General features: G+C 36.1%; 1 protein-coding gene across 1 annotated transcript in view; it reads right to left on the reverse strand.

Moving 5' to 3' along the window:
* The window catches only part of CAPZA2 (capping actin protein of muscle Z-line subunit alpha 2), a 62,181-nt gene that overhangs the window by 22,490 nt on the left and 18,058 nt on the right, over positions 1-21,633 (reverse strand). Inside the window, exons 2-3 of the mRNA XM_082692468.1 lie at positions 2,836-2,899; positions 1,304-1,355 (exon numbers count right to left, since the gene is read on the reverse strand). Of these exons, the coding sequence (XP_082548594.1) occupies positions 1,304-1,355; positions 2,836-2,899 (116 nt within the window). The remainder of the gene's footprint in view (positions 1-1,303; positions 1,356-2,835; positions 2,900-21,633) is intronic.

Below are 21,633 nucleotides of genomic sequence, written 5' to 3' on the forward strand. Positions count from 1 at the left end.
GTCAACAGAAGCAGAAGAAAGTGGAGAATGAGAAATTCTTGTTTAATGGGTACGGAGTTTTAGTTTGGGGAAAATAAAAAAAGTTCCAGAGATGGATGGTGGTGATAGTCAACACAATGTGAATGCACTTAATGCCAAAGACTTATATGCTTAAAAATAATTAAAATGGTAAATTTTATATTATGTACATTTTCTCACAATGAAAGTAGTATATAGGGTGAAACAGGTGAAGAGGATTAAGAATACATTTATTGTGATGAGTACTAATGTACAGAACTGCTGAATCACTGTATTGTATGCCTGAAACTAATAGAACACTATTTGTTAATTATACAGGAATCAGTAACAAATAAGTAACAGTTGCTAATAAAAAATAACAGGGTTTAAATCAGAAGCAAAATCAGATATGCCTAGAAGTATGTTGAACCTCTACCTTCATTAGGGTTAAGTGTAAAGGACAGATCTGATAAAGCCTTGAAACATTACAAAAACAGAGTAAGACCAAATTTCCCCCATTGTTCAGGATTTCACATATTGGGCAGAATATAAGGATGAGAAAAGGTGCCTGGATGGATACTAAACACTCTTTGCAACACATCTAAAAATCTATTAATTTCTTCAATTTCCAACAAGTAATGGAACTGGTTAGCCTAACATGAGTCCTCACCTTACTTGAGGTGGGAACAGAGAAGAAAATCAATTATTTCTTTAAAACCTAACACAGTTGTGACAAGTCATGATTGTGGTCACTGGTTCAAAGATGATGTGCTAAGATTTAGAACTGCCTAGTTATTTGAATAGCTCACAAATCCAGTAAATACTTATTTACTGAATATGTGTCGGTACTATATCAGGTATCTGTGAAAGAATAAAACTCCTAATCCTTGAAAATCTATTAGGGTCAAACACTTAACAAAAAGTAAAACCTGAATAAAAAATCAATCACAGTTTCAAAAATCAAAGTTTCCAGATAATTTTATCTAACCGTGCAAATGCCAAAATGTAGTACTGAGTATATAAGCCACTGCCAAATAGTCAATGAATAGAGAATTTCATGTCGTAATTGTGAAGCTATGTCCATGATAAAAAATTCTCTTTTTAGTTGAGTACGCACATATTAATACACATATATATTTAAACTTCATCAAAAATATTTCTCTTCCAGCTAAGTATATACATATAATCTATATATTTAAACTTGATGTGCAAATATCTATTTCAGGGATTAGTGCTCAAAAACCACCTTTAAAACATTTTTTTCTCATCGTGTCACTAATTACTTAATATAATATGTAATACTTACTGAGCTGCTCCTTCCCTGAGAAGATTATCATTATTAAGCAGTAACCGAACATCTGTAAAACAAGTATCGTGTTTTCTATATTATTATTTTTGTATGTTTGAAATTTCTATGTAATGAATGCAGCTTACTTTGGTCATATATTAACAATCCTCTCTCTTCCCCTACCCCCTCAAAATGTAAGTAAGCAAGATCAAAATTTTATTCTGATGGGAAAAATAATCACAAAAACACACCATAGTATTATTTTCTTAAAGCTAATGGTTAGGAACAGGAATTAAATAGAAATATAAATTTCCCCAGCGATTCAAAAGTTCACTTTACGCTACTTGGATTTTACCTGTTTTTTGCTAACTGAACGGAATCCAAACAAATTTTTCCCTTTTACCAAATGGTAATTGTCTCTCCACTTTATGCCATTTTGACTTACAAGAGATTTCATAGAATGCTCTATTTTCGGACAGCAGGGAAAACCTGTACATGTTATTTTATACCTTATTAATCAATAGCCAATGTAGGCAGACTGTAATGTACTTCCAAGGAATTAAAGTGGAGATAAAATAGATCATCTGATGTGAGCTGCAGAAGATGCCTGCCTCCTAGTCTGACAACACTAGCATGAGTTTCAAATGAATTTGTTTCATACAAAAAGGGATTAAGCAAGAAACAGCTTGTGAACAGAGCTCAGATGTAGACATTTCTGTCCTCAGCTCATGTTCAAACAACAGATGAATGCATTTAGTTCAATATGGATAACTGCTTTATTTGATTTACTTTGATTATTGATTCTTAATTCTAATTTTAGACTCAATTATTTTGTAGACATTTGCCTACTCACCATTAAAACATAACTCTCTCTGCCTGCCTCTTTGCCTACTTGTGATCTCTCTCTCTCTGTCAAATAAATAAATAAAATATTTTTTAAAAGATTTATTTATTTATTTGACAGAGAGATACAGCAAAAAAGGAAACACAAACAGGGGGAGTGGGAGAGTAATAAGCAGGCTTCCTGCTGAGCAGGGAGCCTGATACGGGGCTTGATCCCAGGACCCTGGGATCATGACCTGAGCTGAAGACAGATGCCTAACGATGAGCCACCCAGGTGCCCCAATATAAATTAGTTTTTACATGTTCTCCCCTCTTCTGAATATGGTGAAATAATGTCCCTCCCCACCTTTTTTTTTTTTTTTTGGTTGTTTGTATTATTCTAAGCTTTTCTTTAAAAGGAATTAAAAAATGCATTCACAATTTCAAAAATATCTAAATTTAAATTCTGTCTTTAAAAGAATTTAGTATTAGTCTTTAAGGTGGCTACCTTATTCAAACGTAATTATATGATATATCATAAATATATTCTAGTCATTGTAAAATCCAAACTGACAAAAATTTTCACTATTATTCAGACGGTACAGATTTTTCTACCCCACCCCCCCAACACACACTCTTAGCTTAGTTCTTCAGGTTATGTAATTTTTTCTTTTAAAAAAAGGAGTGCTTGATATGTCAAGTCTTAGTGCTATGAATTAAACACTCACCATTAAACACCTCATTAAATTCTCCAGGAGGGGCATGAATAATGAATTTTGCTGCTATACGCACCTAAAATAGAAATGAAGATATAAATGTTCCATGGCATAGGCCTCTGCTAAAATAATGAAAAATACATTCAAAATTATACTACTTCAAAGTCTACTGAAAATGGTTTAAGGACTTTTTCAAAGATGGTGACACTTCTTCAAACACCTTAAGTTTATTACTGTTTCAATCATTTATTATAATCACAATGTATAGGGTGAATGCAGATAAAATACATATTTAACACATTTAAGGATTCAAAGCTACCTACATATAAACATTTTCTTATAAGTAAATTCTTTTAAACTAAAATGGAAAAAATATCAATCAAGAAAATTTGTATGTGTGAAGAAATAAGATGTATTTAGGTATAATAAAGAAAATAGATAGACTGTATTTGTTTCTTTAAAATCACAAATCAGTAAACTCTTTTAAACTAAAATGAAAAAAATATCAATCAAGAAAATCTGTATGTGTGAAGAAATAAGATGTATTTAGGTATAATAAAGAAAATAGATATACTGTATTTGTTTCTTTAAAATCACAAATTAGTGAAAAATGTATAAAAGAAGGGGAAGAAATGTCTAAATTCAAAATATTTTAACAGGAGACCTGACTGAACCTTAGGAAATTTTAGTTCAAAAATACATGAGAGCAAATATATCAACAGGCATATTGACAGGCATATTTTAAGAGAATAAAGGCCATACCTGATTAAGAGATCAATCACTAATGAAAATAAGAGTGCTTAAATGGCATGCCCAAATTTCTAGTTTAATGAATAAGTCTTGAATTCATCTATACTAGTTTTCCAATCAACTTCTGACTACCCCAGCAACTTCTAAGTTGTGGCAGATTCCCCAAAAGGGCTGTCCTCCAGCAAGCAGCAGCAGCAAGCAGCAAGCACCAGCACCAGAAGCAATCTCATCAGAAAGTCAGTCATAGGCCCCACCCTGACTGGATGAGACTCTAGAAACAAGGCCTTGTTAATACTATTTAGACAAGCTTTCCAGGTGATTTTTTTTTTTTTAAGCTTTTATTTATTTACTTGACAGAGAAAGAGAGACAGCAAGAGACAGAACATAAGCATGGGAAGTGGGAGAGGGAGGAGCAGGCTTCCCACAGAGCAGGGAGCCCAACTGGGAGCTAGATCCCAGGACCCTGGGATCACGACCTGAGCCAAAGGCAGACACTCAACGACTGAGCCACCCAGGAGCCCCTCCAAGTAATTTTTTTTTTTTTAAGATTTTATTTATTTATTCGTCAGAGACAGAACGAGAGAGGGAACACAGCCGGGGGAATGAGAGAGGAAGAAGCAGGCTTCCCGTGGAGCAGGGAGCCTGATGTAGGGCTTGATCCCAGGATCCTGGGATCATGCCCTGAGCTGGATTCTTAACGAATGAGCCACCCAGGTGCCCCAGGTGATTTTTCTTTTTTTAAAGAATTTATTTATTTGACAGAGAGAGAGATCACAAGCAGGCAGAGAGGCAGGCAGCGGGTGGGGGGAACAGGTTCCCTGCTAAGCAGAGAGCCTGCTGCGGGGCTTGATCCCAGGACCCTGGGATCATGACCTGAGCCGAAGGCAGAGGCTTAACCCACTGAGCCACCCAGGCGCCCCTCCAGGTGATTTTTTTAATTAACATTCATGTATTTGCTGAATTCAATATTGCCAAGGGACTACCCTTGACAAAAACAATTACTTTCATATTTCCCACTTTATTAGCACCGTCATTGTTCTGATGTGGAAACTAAAAATAACGAAAAGGAAATAGTAATACATGTTTGTGTACAGATGTGTACAGGTGCATGCATCTAAGCACACATATGATTTTCAGAGGAGACAAATGAAAAAGAGGTTATATCAATGGCTAGAAAAATGTTCCTAATAAGAGGCCACGTATGTGACAAGGCCTTAAAAAGGTAGAAAATGTCAATTTAAAACAAAAAAGGAAAGACTTCGTAGTCTGGAACACTAAAAAGTTTGAAGTAAAATCTGTAACTGTTATGGGATACCACTGAGAGGTAACAATGATGAAACGATTTTTTTTTAATGGGATCATTTAAATTAGTGCTTACCAAGCACTCTATATGAATTATGTCATTTATTTTTACAACAACCTTATGAGGTAGTTCCTATTATATCTGCATTTTTTTGATAAGGTAACTGAAGCAGAAGTTAAGTAACTTGGTCTGATTCCTGAACCTACTACACTTTTCTTCACTACCCTATACTCTCCTCAGATTCAAATAGTTTTGGTAGAATGGGTACAATCCTCCCACCAAAAGATGAATGTGTAGCCACCAAACAATAGCCTTGATATAAACTTTTTTTTAGTGTTTAAAATGTCAATAGCAATAATATAAAAGAAACAGAAAATTCCTTGAAAGAAACAACAACTAAAGTTCACTCAAGAAGAAACAGATAGGGGCACCTGGGTGGCTCAGTCAGTTAAGCATCTGCCTTCAGCTCAGGTCATGATCCAGGGCCCCAGGACTGAGCCCCACATCAGGCTCGCGTGGGAGCCTGCATCTCCCTCTCCCTCTGTCTGCCACTCCCCCTGCTTGTGCACCTCTCTCTCTCTCTCTCTGTTAAATAAATAAATAAATAATTTTAAAAAAAGAAGAAGAAGACACAGATAACTTGTATACTCCTAGATCTATTAAATAAATTGAATTTGTTGTTTAAAGCCTTCCAACAAATAAAATTCCATGTTTTCTTATACCAAACCTCTAAGGAGGAATTAACAGTAATTCTACACAAATTATTCTGGAAAACCAAGGAGAACACTGTCCAACTCATTTTTAAAACAATGGTGTCATCCTATAACAACGACTTAAGTACTTCAAGAAACACAACTCAACAACAAACGTATCTCTCATAAACACAGATGCAAAAATCCTCAATAAAATAATACAAAATTGAATCTAGGACTATAAAGAAAGGATAACAAATCATGATCAAGTATAGTTTATCCTGGAAATGTAAAGCTGTTTCAATACTGAAAACCAATGACAGCAATTCAAAATATCAACAACCATAGATCATTTCAACAGATGCAAAAAAATTATTTTGTTAACATTCAAAAACCAATCATGACAAAAACAGCAAACTAAGAAGAAAATGTCCTTAATCTGATTAACGGTATCTACAAAAAAGGCCTACAAGCTAACATCACCATTAACGGTCAAAAACTGAATGCTTTCTCTGTAAAATGAGAAACGAGACAAGATTCTCACCAAAATACTAGCCAATAGGATCCAACAGTTCATTAAAAGATTATTCACCACAACCAAGTGGGATTTATTCCTGGGCTGCATGGTTGGTTCAACATCCGCAGATCAATCAATGTGACACAATAAATTAACAAAACAAATTAACAAGAACCATGTAATAGTCTCAACAGATGCAGAAAAAACAATTTGTCCAAGTACAGCATCCTTTCTTGGGTTAAAACTCTTCACAGTGAAGGACAGAAGGTACACACCTCAGTATCATAAAAGCCATCTATGAAAGACCCACAGTGAATATCATTCTCAATAGGGAAAAACTGAGAGCTTTTCCACCTAGGCGGGATGAGTGTAACCAAAGGAATAAATGTAAATGTAACCAAAGCGGCAAAGAACTTGTACTCAGAAAACTACAGAATACTCAAGAAAGAAACTGAAAAAGACAAAGAAACAGAAAACCATTCCATGCTCATGGATTGGAAGAACAAATATTGGGAAAATGTTGAGGCTACCCAGAGCATTCTACACATTTAATGCAATCCCTATCAAAATATCATCAACTTGGGGCACCTGGGTGGCTCAGTGGGTTAAGCCAATGCCTTCGGCTCAGGTCATGGTCTCAGGGTCCTGGGATCAAGCCCCAGGTCGGGCTCTCTGCTCGGCAGGGAGCCTGCTTCCCCCTCTGTCTCTGCCTGTCTCTCTGCCTACTTGTGATCTCTCTCTCTCTCTGTCAAATAAATAAATAAAATCTTAAAAAATATACCATCAACTTTTTTCAAAGAAATGGAATAAACAAACCTAAAATTTGTATGAAACCAGAAAAGACCCCAAAGAACCAGAGGAATGTTGAAAAGAAAAAGAAATGTTGAAAAAGAAAACCAAAGCTAGTGGCATCACAATTCCAGACTTAAAGCTCTATTACAAAGCTGTAATCATCAAGACAGTATGGCACTGGCCCAAAAAAAAAAAAAAAAAAAAAAAAACCAACCAGGCACAGATCAGTGGAACAGAATAGAGAGCTGAGAAATGGACTCTCAACTCTGTGGTCAACTAATTCTCAATAAAGGAGGAAAGAATGTCCAATGGAAAAAAGACAGTTTCTTCAACAAATGGTGTTAGGAAGATTGCACAGCCACATACAGAAGAATGAAACTGGGCCATTTCCTTACACCACACACAAAAATAGACTCAAAATGGATGAAAGACCTAAATGTGAGACAGGAATCCATCAAAATCCTTGAGGTTAAATACAGGAAACACCCTCTTCAACCTTTAGCCGCAGCAATTTCTTCCTAAACATATCACCAAAAGCAAGGGAAGCAAGGCAAAAATGAACTATTAGGACTTCATCAAGATTAAAAGCTTTTTGCACAGCAAAGGAATAGCCAACAAAACCAAAGGACAACAGAGAGAATGGAAGGAGATATCAGATAAAGGGTTCTTATCCGAAATCTAAAAAGAACTTCTCAAACTTAACACCCAAAGAACAAATAATCCAATCAAGAAATGGGCAGAAGAGGGACGCCTGGGTGGCTCAGTGGGTTAAGCCGCTGCCTTCGGCTCAGGTCATGATCTCAGGGTCCTGGGATCGAGTCCCGCATCGGGCTCTCTGCTCAGCAGGGAGCCTGCTTCCCTCTCTCTCTCTGCCTGCCTCTCCATCTACTTGTGATTTCTCTCTGTCAAATAAATAAATAAAATCTTAAAAAAAAAAAAAAAAAAAAAAAAAAGAAATGGGCAGAAGACAAGAACAGACATTTTTCTAGAGAAGACATACAAATGGCTAACAGACACATGAAAAAATGCTCAACTTCACTCGACATCAAGGAAATACAAATCAAAACCTCAATGAGATACCACCTCACACCAGTCAGAATGGCTAAAATTATTAAGTCAGGAAATGACAGATGTTGGTGAGGATGTGGAGAAAGGGGAACACTCCTACGCTGTTGGTGGGAATGCAAGCTGGAGCAGCCACTCTGGAAAACAGTATGGAGGTTCCTCCAAAAGTTGAAAATAGTTACCCTACAACCCAGCAACTGCACTACTGGGTATTTACTCCAAAGATACAAATGTAGTGATCCGAAGGGGCACGTGCTCCCCAATGTTTATAGCAGCAATGTCCACAAGAGCCAAACTATGGAAGGAGCCTAGATGTCCATCAACAGATGAATGGATAACACACGGGAATATTATTTATGCAGCCATCAAAAAATGAAATCTTCCCATTTGCAACAATGTGGATGGAACTAGAGGGTATTTTGCTAAGCAAAATAAGTCAATCAGAGAAAGACAATTATCATATGGTCTCACTGGTAAGTGGAATTTGATAAATAAGGCAGAGGATCATAGGGGAAGAGAGGAAAAAATGAAACAAGACAAAAACAGAGAGGGAGACAAATCATAAGAGACTCTTAATCTCAGGAAACTGAGGACTGCTGGAGCGGAGGCAGGTGGGAGGGATGCGGTGGCTGGGTGATGGACACTGGGGAAGGTATGTGCTATGGGGAGTGCTAAGAATTGTGTAAGACTGGTGAATCACAGATCTGTACCCCTGAAACAAATAATACATTATATGCTAAGAAAAAAAAAAAGAAATGAGAAAAGAATGTTTGTTCCTACCACTACTATTCAACATCATATTGTCTTACTGCAGTAAGAAAGATATTTCATAAATGAAATACAACTTTCTATTTGCAGACAACATGACTGCTTATAATGAAAAATCCCAAGGAATCTGAAAAATAATGATTTATATATAAATCTAACAAGACATTTACAGGACTAATGTGCTGAAAACTACACATTGGAAGAAATGGATGGAAGAAATCAAAGAAGAGCTAAATAAATGGAGAGAGATGTTATGTTCATAGACTGGAAGACTCAATAACATGAAGATGCAATTTTTCCCAAACTATTCTATAGATTCAAGGGAGGTATAATCAAAATCAAAGCAGAATTTTTCTGATACACAACAAGCTGACTCTAACACTGTTGTTTTCTATCATTACTTTTCTATGTATAAAGAAAGTAATGAATGTGGATAATTTTGGCCATATATTAAGACCCCCTCTCCCCAAACATAAGCAAGAAAAAAAGTCACTGTGTTGAGCAAAATAACCACAAACACATACACGTGGCATTAAAATAAATTCTGGTTAAGAACTGAGAGAACGAAGTATGTTATTTTACATCCTTAATAGTAAATGCAAAGTAGTAAAGACAAACGAACAAGAATAGCTAAAGCCATTTTTAAAAAGAACAAAACTGGAGAATTCATGCCACCTGATTTTAAAACTTATTACTGAATCTGAAAGAGTAGAAAAACATACCCATATATGTGGCTAAATGATTTTCCATAAAGGTACAAAGGCAACTCAATGGAGAAACGGTATCTTTTCAACAAAGGATATTCAAACAAATAGATATCCAGGAGCAAAACCATAAATACCAAACTAAACCTCACATCTTATTTAAAAAAATTACATCAGAATAGATCACAGCTCTAAACGTAAAGCATGGAACTTAAAAAAAAAGTTTAAAAGAAACAGAAGAAAATCTTCATAACGTGGGGTTAGGCAAAAAAATCTTAGACATATTAAACCCTGATCCATTTAAAAAAAAAAAAGGACTGATAAACTGGACTTCACTGAAATTAAAACCTTTTGCTCTGTTAAAAACACTGTTATGAGAATGAAGAGACAAGCTGCCAACTAGAGAAAATACTAGCAAATCACGTATCTCACAAAGGACTTCTATCTAGACTATAAACATTCAAAAGTTAACCATAAGAAAATAGTAAGTAAAATACTTGGGACACTTCAGTTGATAGGATATACTAAAGACAAATACACAAAAGGATGTGCAACATCACTAATCATTAGGGAAATGAATGCTGAAATCATGAAACACTACTACATACCTAACAGAATGGCTAAAATAAAAAAAAGATTGATAATACCAAACACTGCTGAAGATGCAGAACTGGAACTCTAATACATGGCTGTGGCAACCCAAAATGGTACCAACCAGTTTGGAAGACAGTTTTGGCAATTTCTTAGAAAGTTAAGCATGTACCACCAAAAATCTTACTTCCAGGTAGCTACCTTAGAGAAACACAAAACAATGTCCACACAAAAATCTATTCACTGGGACACCGGGGTGGCTCAGTCAGTTGAGCATATAACTCATGATCTCTGGGACAAGGGATGGAGTCCCATGTAGGGTTCTGCACAGGCAATCACATGCCTATGTGCATGTACTCTCAAAAAAAGGGGGGACGGGGTGGCACTTACCTGGCTCAGCTGGTTAAGCCTCTGCCTTTGGCTCAGGTCATGATCCCAGAGTCCTGGGATGGAGACCCGCAGATCAGGCTCCCCACTCATCTTCCTCTCCCTCTGCTCCTCCCAACCCCACAAATACTCAAAACTGGAAACAACCCACAACCCAAATGTCCATAAATGGTGAATGTATAAATAAAAGATGGTGTTTCTACATAATGGAATATTACTATATATTTTATATGTTTTCAAAATTACTTTCTTCTAAATGTTTCAAATTACTACTAAAATCAAAAGCCAAAATATAAAAAATAATTTTAAACAGGCAAGGGTAGAGTAGGATATGGAAGCAATGCATGCTAAACATACATTAGACTCTATTATGATTATGTAAATGTCTCAACTTCTCAATTTCATTCATCATACCTCTGTCCCTGTGACTCAGGTAAGAAGTTGCTAGAATTTAAAACAGTCTTAATCAAAATAGAGCTTCCCTATGACCCTGCAATTGCACTACTGGGTATTTACCCCAAAGATGCAGATGTAGTGAAAAGAAGGGCCATCTGTACCCCAATGTTTATAGCAGCAATGGCCACGGTCGCCAAACTGTGGAAAGAACCAAGATGCCCTTCAACGGACGAATGGATAAGGAAGATGTGGTCCATATATACTATGGATTATAATGCCTCCATCAGAAAGGATGAATACCCAACTTTTGTATCAACATGGACGGTACTGGAGGAGATTATGCTGAGTGAAATAAGTCAAGCAGAGAGAGTCAATTATCATATGGTTTCACTTATTTGTGGAGCATAACAAATACCATGACATGGGGAGATGGAGAGGAGAAAGGAGTTGAGGGAAACTGGAAGGAGAGGTGAACCATGAGAGACTATGGACTCTGAAAAACCACCTGAGGATTTTGAAGGGATGGGGGGGTGGAAGGTTGGGGGAGCCAGGTGGTGGGTATTATAGAGGGCACATATTGCATGGAGCACTGGGTATGGTACAAAAACAATGAATACTGTTACGCTGAAAAGAAATAAAATAAAATAAAGGGAAAGTATTAAAAAAAAACTTGAAAAAACAAAACAAAACAAAACAGTCTTAACCATTACCACAGGCAACAAATAAAACTGGTAACTTGCTGATGAATTTACCAATTATTTCTTTCAAAAACATTTAGAATTTTAAGGTAATTGGCTTTTTTATAAATATAAAAATATTTACATAAATATTTTTATTTATTTATTTGAGAGAGAGAGAGAGAGAAGCAGGCTCCCCGCTGAGCAGGGAGCCTGACACAGACAGGGCTCTATCCCAGGAACCTGGGACAATGACCTGAGCTGAAGGCAGAGACTTAACTGACCACCCAGGTGCTCTGAGGTAATTGTTTCTAACAGTCCTATGACTTAGAAACCTGAAAAAATTAAAGTACTAATAGCAAGCAGTATATATATTAATATTTAGTGATAAAATTAGCTAAGCTGTTGAGCTTTCAAATGTTTGGTTGTTTAAAAAAAAAAGGAAAAAGCATATACCATTTAGAAGTTTAGTTCTATTTGGAGTTTTCACCAAGAAAGCAGAAATGACCGAAATGTTTTTCCTATAGACTTATTGGCCCTTGTTATTGCTAAATGTATGCATTTAGAATAAAGTAAGCAAAAACAGTTAACACCATTGCTCACAAGAACCAAAGTGAATGGTGGGTCAAAAGAAGTACCATTAAGGATAGGAGGTTATAGGAGCTGTCTGTGAACCCAAAACACAACCTTGGATTATACCAGCTATGCCTGGATATTGTAATCTGATCTTTGTGAATTTCACTAAGAAAAATGTAATTTTTTAAAAATTTCTCAGGCATTAAAGGAAAGGAAGTATATCTGCCACAGTAAGCTTAATTGTCTTCTAAGAAATTGTTTAATCATGAGGGTATTTTCTAAGCACTGCTATAGATCCAATGTTTCCCTACACCCATCCTTCCTAGCCAACTTTTTTTTTTCTCTTAAAAACTATTTATTCTATTTCACTTCTAAATCTAAGAAAAGAAAAATGATCATACAATAAGACATCCTAAAAGTAGAATGAATTTCTGAAAATAATAAAAAACGTGTTTCCTTAAAGTGTTTCTAATATACACGGAGCTATATTCTATTTACCCCCTTGGAATAGTACAGCTTTTCTGGAAGAGCCCAGTGAATGATTAGATACATTCCTAGACCCTCTGCTATATCTTCTGCATTACCCAGCATCTTCCTCTATGTGTTATCCAATACCAAGTCCTTCTAAACTAGAATCAGATTCAGGAAAGAGTTATTTTATTGTTATTTCTTTTTAGGGATGGGTAGAGGGAGAGCAGAGAGAGAATCCTAATCAGATTCAGGAAAGAGTTATTTTACCCTTCCTTCCTTCCTCCCTTTTCTTGGGGTGGGGGGAAGAAGGAGAGGAGAAAGAGAATCTTAAAAGCCCAGCATGAACCTACGACCCTGAGTCATGACCTGAGCAGAAATCAAGAGTTGGATGCTTAACTGATTGAGCTACCCAGGTGCTCCTCCCCCAATTTTTTTAGAGAATGCAAGAGTGGGGAGGGGCATAGAGAGAGGAGAGTGAATCTACTGTATTTCTCAACTGCAATTCTAGATTGGGGGGAGGTGTGGCTAGATGGGAGATTAACTCCATCCCTGTTAGTCACTGGTAACTTCATAACAACTCCTGGCATACTTCATAACAAATGCACCAAGAAGTGTAGTTTAAAAAAGTTAATCTATTAGTGTATAGCTTAATGTACTGACTGACCTGAGCTAAAAGCTGAAGAGCTATATTTTTCCTTTTCTTTCTCTTGGATCCAAATAATATTGTGTAAAATATGCAAAAAGATAAACACAACATAAAAAGCATACTTCATTCTTTTGTGCTTCTGGTAAAAGAGCAGATACCACATGTGACTATAAAGTTACTTATATAGGAGATAAAGTACTGAATTCAAAACAATATCCAAAATGTTAGTATATATTAATCCTAAAAACAAAAAACAAAATAAAAAAAACTTCTGCCTATCAACTGTCTGAGATAACATGAAAGTATTAGTCACTGCCAAACTTTATTTTGGTACAGTTTTTCTTATGGGTTTTTTTTTTTCTAAGATTTATTTATTTATTTGGGGGGTGCAGAAACTGCATACTCAGTGGAATCTCAAGTAGGTGCAGAGCCCAAAGTGGAGGCTCAATCACAGGACTCTGATATCACAACATAAGCTGAAACCATGAGTCAAACGCTTAACCAACTGTACCACAGGAGCTCCTCTTTCTTCCTTTAAAAGAAATTCCACAATTCAAACAACAAATTAAGTAATGGTAGTAATGGGTAGTAACTCATGGAATAAAATAAGAATCCACGAGTCCAGACTGACACAAAGAAATGAATAAACAAGAGAAAGCTCTTCTTTAGAGCAGAATTTCAACTAAGAGTGTAGAAGGAATGACTGAATTAGAAAATCACCTTGAGGACCACCACAGTAATTGCTGTATGCAAAAACCATCAAGGAATGCTAAAATTTATGGATAGATAAAACTATGACAAAATGACCACAGGACATATACATGGTCTCAAAAGTATCTTTCCAAACACTTAATTATAAAGAGTAAATAGTAATTTTACATTGAAGAAACATGCCAACACATTACTTTTACCAAATGATCAAAGTTGTAAGTAACAGAAAAAACAGCCATCATATGCCTCCTAATAGGATATACTGAGGACACAACATCACTTACAGTCAAAAAATCACAGGCTGAATCTAATCATAAGGAAACATCAAACCAAAATTGAAGTGCAGTCTACAAAATAACTAGTCTGTACTCTTCAGAAGTGTTAAGGTCATAAAGACAAACAATGCTGAGAAGATGTTCCAGATTAAAGACTTTACAATAGGGGCGCGCCTGGGTGGCTGAGTGGGTTAAAGCCTCTGCCTTCGGCTCGGGTCCTGATCCCAGGGTCCTAGGATAGAACCCCAAGTCCTGTCCGGCCCTCCGCTCAGCGGGGAGCCTGCTTCCCATCCTCTCTCTGCCTGCCTCTATCTATTTGTGATCTCTGTCTGTCAAATAAATAAATAAAATCTTTAAAAAAAAAAAAAAAAGACTTTACAATAAAAATCAGTATGATCCTGGATTGGATCCTGGACCAGCAATTGGTGAAACAGGAATAGAGTCTGCTGACTAGAAAACAGTACTGTATACCAATGTTTAATTTCTTGATTTTGATAACTGCACTGTGGTTAGGCAAGAGAAGTCCTAAACAGCAACAGACTTACAGAGTAGGAAAAAAAAGTTCTCCTCTACTGAGGTACTGAGGTAATGAGGATTTACTCCTATGTATTTATTATTCTTTTAAAATTTTGCTCTTTGCATTTAGGTCTTTACTTCACATGGGATGGGTTTCTGGGTATAATATGGGATAAAGATCGTTTTTTTCATTACACTGTCATCAGGATAAATAAAAGAACCTAATACTACCTGTTGAAATGTATATCTTTTCCCAGTGAACCAAAACAAAACAAGACAAACTGAAAAAATGTATCTTACATATTCACAATATTTTTTAAAATGTGAGTTACTTCTTTATTTCAGTCACAGATATGAAACACATGTCATACACTTTAATAAAATCCAAGTCCTTCTAAAATGCGCCTGATGAATTTAGCAGTCATCCTTCAGGCAGCAACTGAAAAAGTAATTTCCTCAAGGAACTTCTGAGTATTCAATAATATCAGAAGGCAAGAGGAAAAGATACTCCTATTATTATGGAGGCACAGGCTAACATTAAGAAAATATCATGTAAGTAATGTATAATTATATTAATATTCTATTTCTTCTCACAAACAACTTATTTTGTTTTAAAGACATCCAACAGTTAATTCTGCAAGTGATGAATAATTCATTTTTATACATAAAAATTCTAGTATGGTTATTTAGGCATTGCTGTAATTCACAATGAGCTACTGTGTCCTTAAAATCAAATTAAACAATTTGAGGTTAAATAGAGGATTCTAATTACTTGCATTCTAATTAAGATATGACCCTATCTACCATTTTATATTGTTTACAATACTCTGAAACAACTCATGATTTTGGAGACCCAAAAACAATTTGTTATAATTTAGACTTTATAAAAACCCAAAGTGAACGGGTACTTTTTTGATGTTTCATCTATGGCTAAACATATTTAACTTCACTTTTTCATTCAACATCTACACAAATTGTGTTTGAGGAGGGCTATAACTGTTTAATACAAATTTTCAAATGCCAAAAACCCTGTCTTTGTATAACCCCATCAAAATCACTTACTTCAAGAGTTCTATCTCATGACTCAGCTATCTCATTCAGGTATTTACATAAGAGAAATGAATGTATATGTCTACAAAAATAATGTGTAAGAATATTCATAAGCAGCCTTATTCATAATAACCCCAAATGTTCATCAAGAGGAAAATGGGGGTGCCTGGCTGGCTCCTGGAAAGAGTGTGTGACTCCTGATCTCAGGGCTGTGAATTTAAGCCCCAAGCTGGATTGTAGATATCACTTAAATAAATAAAACTTAAAAAAAAACAAAAAAGAGAAAGAGAGAAATGGATAAATTAACTGGGGTACTGATGCAAGCAACACCATGAATAAATCTCAAAAACAAGTTGAGTGGAAAGAAGCCAGACATACATAAAAAATACATACTGTTTGACTCCATGTATAAGATATCCAGAATCAGGGAAAACTAATCTATGGTGATAAAAGTTAAAAGTATGGTTGGGCAAAGGGTGCAGGGATTGATCAGAGAGAAGCAGGAGCGAATTTTCTCAAGTGGATCGAAAATGTTCTTCAAATGAATGATGGCTGCACACATCGTGAAAATTCACTGAACTGAATATTTAAAACTTGTGCATTTTATGGCAGGCAAATTATATCTCAACCTAAAAAAAATTTTTAAAGGGTGCCTGGGTTGCTCAGTAGGTTAAGCCTCTGCTTTTGGCTCAGGTCATGATCCCATCATCCTGGGATTGTCTCCCACATTGTTCGCTCTGCTCAGCAGGGAGCCTGCTTCCCCCCCACCTCTGCCTACTTGTGATCTCTGTCTGTCAATAAATAAATAAAATCTTTAAAAAATTTTTTTAAATCTCTCATATATATGATAGCATATCTTATCATTATGTATAAAATGTTAACTTTAAAACTTAGTAGCCGTAGACATACAGATGGCCAACAGACACATGAAAAGATGCTCATCATCACCTGTCATCAAGAAACGCAAATCAAAACTACAATGAGATATCACTTCACACCTGTCAGAATGGCTAAAATTAAAAACACAAGAAACAACAGGTGTTGGGAAGGATGTGGAGAAAAGGAACCCTCTTACATTGCTGGTGGGAATGCAAACTGGTGCACCACTCTGGAAAACAGTTTGGAGGTTCCTCAAAAAATTAAAAACTGAACTCCCTACAATCCAGTAACTGTACTACTGGCTATTTGCCCAAAGGATACAAAAACATTAGTTCAAAGGGATATATGCACTGGTATGTTTATAGCAGCATTATTTACAATAGTCAAACTAAGGAAGCAGCCCAAGTATCCACTGACTGATGAATGGATAAAGAAGATGTGGTGTGTATGTACACACACACCATGGAATACTACTCAACGATAAAAAGAATGAAATCTTGCCATTCACAACAATGTGAATGGGACTAGAGAGTACAATGCTAAGTGAAATAAGTCAGAGAAAGACAAATACCATGATTCCATTCATAAGTGGAATTTAAGAAAAAAACAAGTAAAGGGGGAAAAAAAAAGAGAGAGAGAAAGATAGCCTCTTCACTACAGAACTGATGGTTGGTTACCAGAGGGAAGGTGGGTGAGCGGATGGGTGAAATAGGTGATGGAGATTAAGGAGTGCACCTGTCATAATGATTAACAGGTGACTGAAATAAAAATTTAGGGATACATGACTGCCTCAGCAGATGGAATGTGCAACTCTTGATCTCAGAGTTGGGGGTTCAAGCCCCACATTCAGTACAGAGATTACTTAAAGAAATACTTTTTCAAAAAAAGGTTAAAAAAACTTGAGTAACCATGATAATTAATGAGTGAGACATTATTTGCTTATTTTCTAATTAAGAATCACAAACCTTAACAATAATTTTTATTGCTAAAAATCCATAAACTATATTTATCCAACATTTTGCTTTCTTTTTAGGTGAACTCCATACCCATGTGAGGTTTGAACTCATGACCCCAAGATCAAGCATCGCACACTCTACTTACTGAGACAGCCAAGCACACATAACACTTTAACAAAAAGTACAGTAAAAAAGGTAAAGGTAAAATTTTAAAGAGACAAAAATTAAGAACCTTAGGCTTTCACTCTGAATTACAGAGAGTAATAAATTGGCATAAATCTATACTACCTAGGACATCTGTCTCAATCTCCTTAAAAAATACTGGGGGTTTTGGAGTATCTGGATGGCATAATTGACTGAGCATCTGACTCTTGGTTTCAGCTGGGGTCATGATTATCAGGGTTGTGGGATGGAGTGCCCTGTTGGGATCCATACTCAGTGTGGAGTCTGCTTGGGACTCTATTCCTCTTCCTCTGACCCTCCTCCCTGCACTTGCATTCTCTTTCTTTCTCTCTCAAATAAATAAATCTTAAAAACACACACACACACACACACACACACACAACACTGGGACATTTTTGCTGACATTGAGGACTCTGGTCTGATAGTGTTTTTATTTTTACTCATTTTCTTTATCAGTGTACAATTTATAAGAAGGAAATCTCAATGCTCACACTGAATAAACTGAAGTCCCCTTTCTAAGAAATACCACAGTAATGAAGTATCTACACTTTGAACTCTACATAGTTTTCATCAACCAGACTGTTTGCAGGGAAGACTCAACTGACAAGGACTGATGAAGTATGACGTCCTAGGGAAGAGGGTAGACCAAAAAATACATGGTAAAATAAGTAAAAATCCTTAACACTTAATTCTAAATCATTGCATCAAACTATATAAATGTCACATCCCACAGGCAAATATGTTAGAATTTGTTCTTGAAAAATTGTACTAAATTACTGATACTTTGAAAAATGTGGTTAAATTTCCATCTCTTATGCTTCCAAAATGCTCAATGTTTAGGATGGATTTAGTCTGGGAAGTAAAAGAAATTCATAGGGAAAAGAAAAAAATCAGAGAGGGAAGTAGAGAGGGAAAGCATGATTTTGACTATATATTACTATATCTAAGTGCTTAGAAGAATGGTGCCTGGCAGATAGAAGGCTCTCAGATATTTGCTGAATAACTAAACATTGAATATCCCTTGAAGGCAGGATTCCTGTTTGCCCCTGCCCCATACTCTGCATTCAGTAGACAGTTACTATATGATGAATAAAACTATAAGCAAGAATAAACTCTCATTTAGAACACTTAGAGAATGTAGTATTTCAATGAAATGAACATTTTTAGAGTTATCATTAATACAATTCTATATATAAACTAAATTATAAATAAACTACGTTCAAAACCACAAAAATGTATGCTAATATAAGGAAGCAGTACAGTGTATACTCTCTGGAGTCAGACTGACTGGATTGGATTTTCATCTCTACTACTCATTAGCTATGTAAGCTTGGGTAAAATATAGAATATTAGCTATTATTAGCAGTAACAATGAGATAATAAGTATACTTGTATTTAGTATAGCTCTAATATTCTTAAAAATAACCCTGGAACACAGATATTTTCACATTACATGTTAGTTTTTTTGTGCCCTAGAAGGATGGCATACACCCAAGCATTTCTGTGTTGTCTGCAGTGTATTCACTTCCATACACCGACATCCTTTCTCCTCACTTGGAAATCATCCTTTCCCTCTCTACTTGACTCTGCTCATCTCAAAAACAGTGACAGCAACACTGCATAAAAAGCTGGTTTCCTAGCTGCATGGTGGGAATGTGCAAGATCTGCACTTTATCTAAGATAAATGATCTGTACCCAAGTTTTGATCTTTTTAACCTCTATAAACTTCCACTTTTTACAGGGAAACTAAGGGGACAAAATATACCATTATTTCTTAAACTTCTAAAACCACTATCTCTGTTAGATAAAATAAAATGTTATCTAAAATTACTCTGAGATGGTTGTTATTACTTTTAATTTATGAAAGAGAAAACAGAGATCCAGAATTGGGATATGAATGAAGTGCTCAAATGAAAGTCCAAAGCTTTTCATAGAGCTGCCTCCCAGTACAGCATCATCTCTCTATGATGGTTCAGAGATAGGCTGAGAACAAAAGAAAACTCTAGGCAATCTCATCTACTTCCACCACTTCTATTATCCCCACAGAACAACAGCTCTCCAATCTATACATCTACCACATCATTTGTCAAGATCAAGATCCATTTTTCTAAGTATAACTTATTTACTAGAAATCTCCATCAAAATGTCTCAAAGTAAGGGGAACCCTCCTACACTGTTGGTGGGAATGCAAGCTGGTGCAGCCACTCTGGAAAACAGCATGGAGGTTCCTCAAAATGTTGAAAATAGAACTGCCCTATGACCCAGCAATTGCACTATTGGGTATTTACCCTAAAGATACAAATGTAGTGATCCAAAGGGGCACATGCACCCGAATGTTTATAGCAGCAATGTCCACAATAGCCAAACTATGGAAAGAACCTAGATGTCCATCAACAGATGAATGGATCAAGAAGATGTTGTATATATACACAATGGAATACTATGCAGCCATCAAAAGAAATGAAATCTTGCCATTTGCAACAACATGGATGGAACTAGAGCGTATCATGCTTAGTGAAATAAGTCAAGCAGAGAAAGACAACTATCATATGATCTCCCTGATATGAGGAAGTGGTGATGCAACATGGGGGCTTAAGTGGGTAGGAGAAGAATCAATGAAACAAGATGGGATTGGGAGGGAGACAAACCATAAGTGACTCTTAATCTCACAAAACAAACTGAGGGTTGCTGGGGGGAGGGGGTTTGGGAGAAGGGGGTGGGATTATGGACATTGGGGAGGGTATGTGCTTTGGTGAGTGCTGTGAAGTGTGTAAACCTGTACCCCTGGGGATAAAAATATATGTTTATAAAAAATAAAAAATTAAAAAATTAAAAAAAAAAATGTCTCAAAGATATTTTAGACTGTCTCACCCAAACCTATTCCCTTCTGTTCTTTATAAAATTACTGGCACCACCTAGAAATCATTCCACTTTCCCCTCTCTCCCTCAGGCATCATGATCAGTGAGAGTCTCTCTCTTGCTCAAAACCATCCCCTTTTCTTTGACTCCATTCCATTTAGACCCACTTTGTTCAGCATAGTTACAACAATAATCCTGCTTCTAGTCTTATAATCTTCAAAATTCATTTTCTACCACCAGACTGATTATTTTTCAATGCAAATTGTGATGTTTCTTCCTGCTTAAAATCATCTAACGGTTCCCCCACTGCTAACAAAATAAAGTCCAAAGTCCTTAACATAACATATAAAGCTTCTCCATATCTGAAGGCTATAAAATGTAATTGTTAACAGCATAAACTCTAAAATAAGACTGTATGGACTCAGTTTACAGCTCCACCGCCTACTACCTGTATGACCATAAGTAAATTAAATTCAGTCTCCTTTCTTGCAGCAAATGAGATAATACACTTAGGAAAGTGCTTGGCACAGAGTAAACACTCAAATAATAGCTACTACCTTTTTTACTCTGCCATTTGCCAGCTCCTACAGCCTATCCACTCCTTTTCTCATCCCACATATACACAATACTGGAGCCTCAGCACTTCATTCAGTCCCTCAAACAAGAACCCTCATCTTCTATGCCTCCACATCACTGCATACATATGACCTGGCCATCTTTTACCTATTGTGGTAAAATTGTACACAGCAGCATTAATTTCTTAAACTTTGCAAGTTAACAGAAGAAAAGATCACAAAGAAAAGGCAAACTCAAAGATCAAATTATACTATTAAAAATTTTGGAGGGGGGTACCTGGGTGGCTCAGTCAGTTAAGCATCTGACTTCAGCCCAGGTCATGATCTCAGGGCAGGCTCCCTGCTCTGTGGGGAGTCTGTTTATCTCTCTCCCTTTGCCCCTTCCTCCACTCATGCTCTCCCTCTCTCAAATAAATACAAAAACATCTTGAAAAATAAATAAATTTTTGATGTATTCTTTAGTACAGCAAT

Source organism: Mustela nivalis, assembly GCF_964662115.1.
Source record: "Mustela nivalis genome assembly, chromosome: 12".
In the NCBI taxonomy this organism is placed as follows: Eukaryota; Metazoa; Chordata; class Mammalia; order Carnivora; family Mustelidae; genus Mustela; species Mustela nivalis.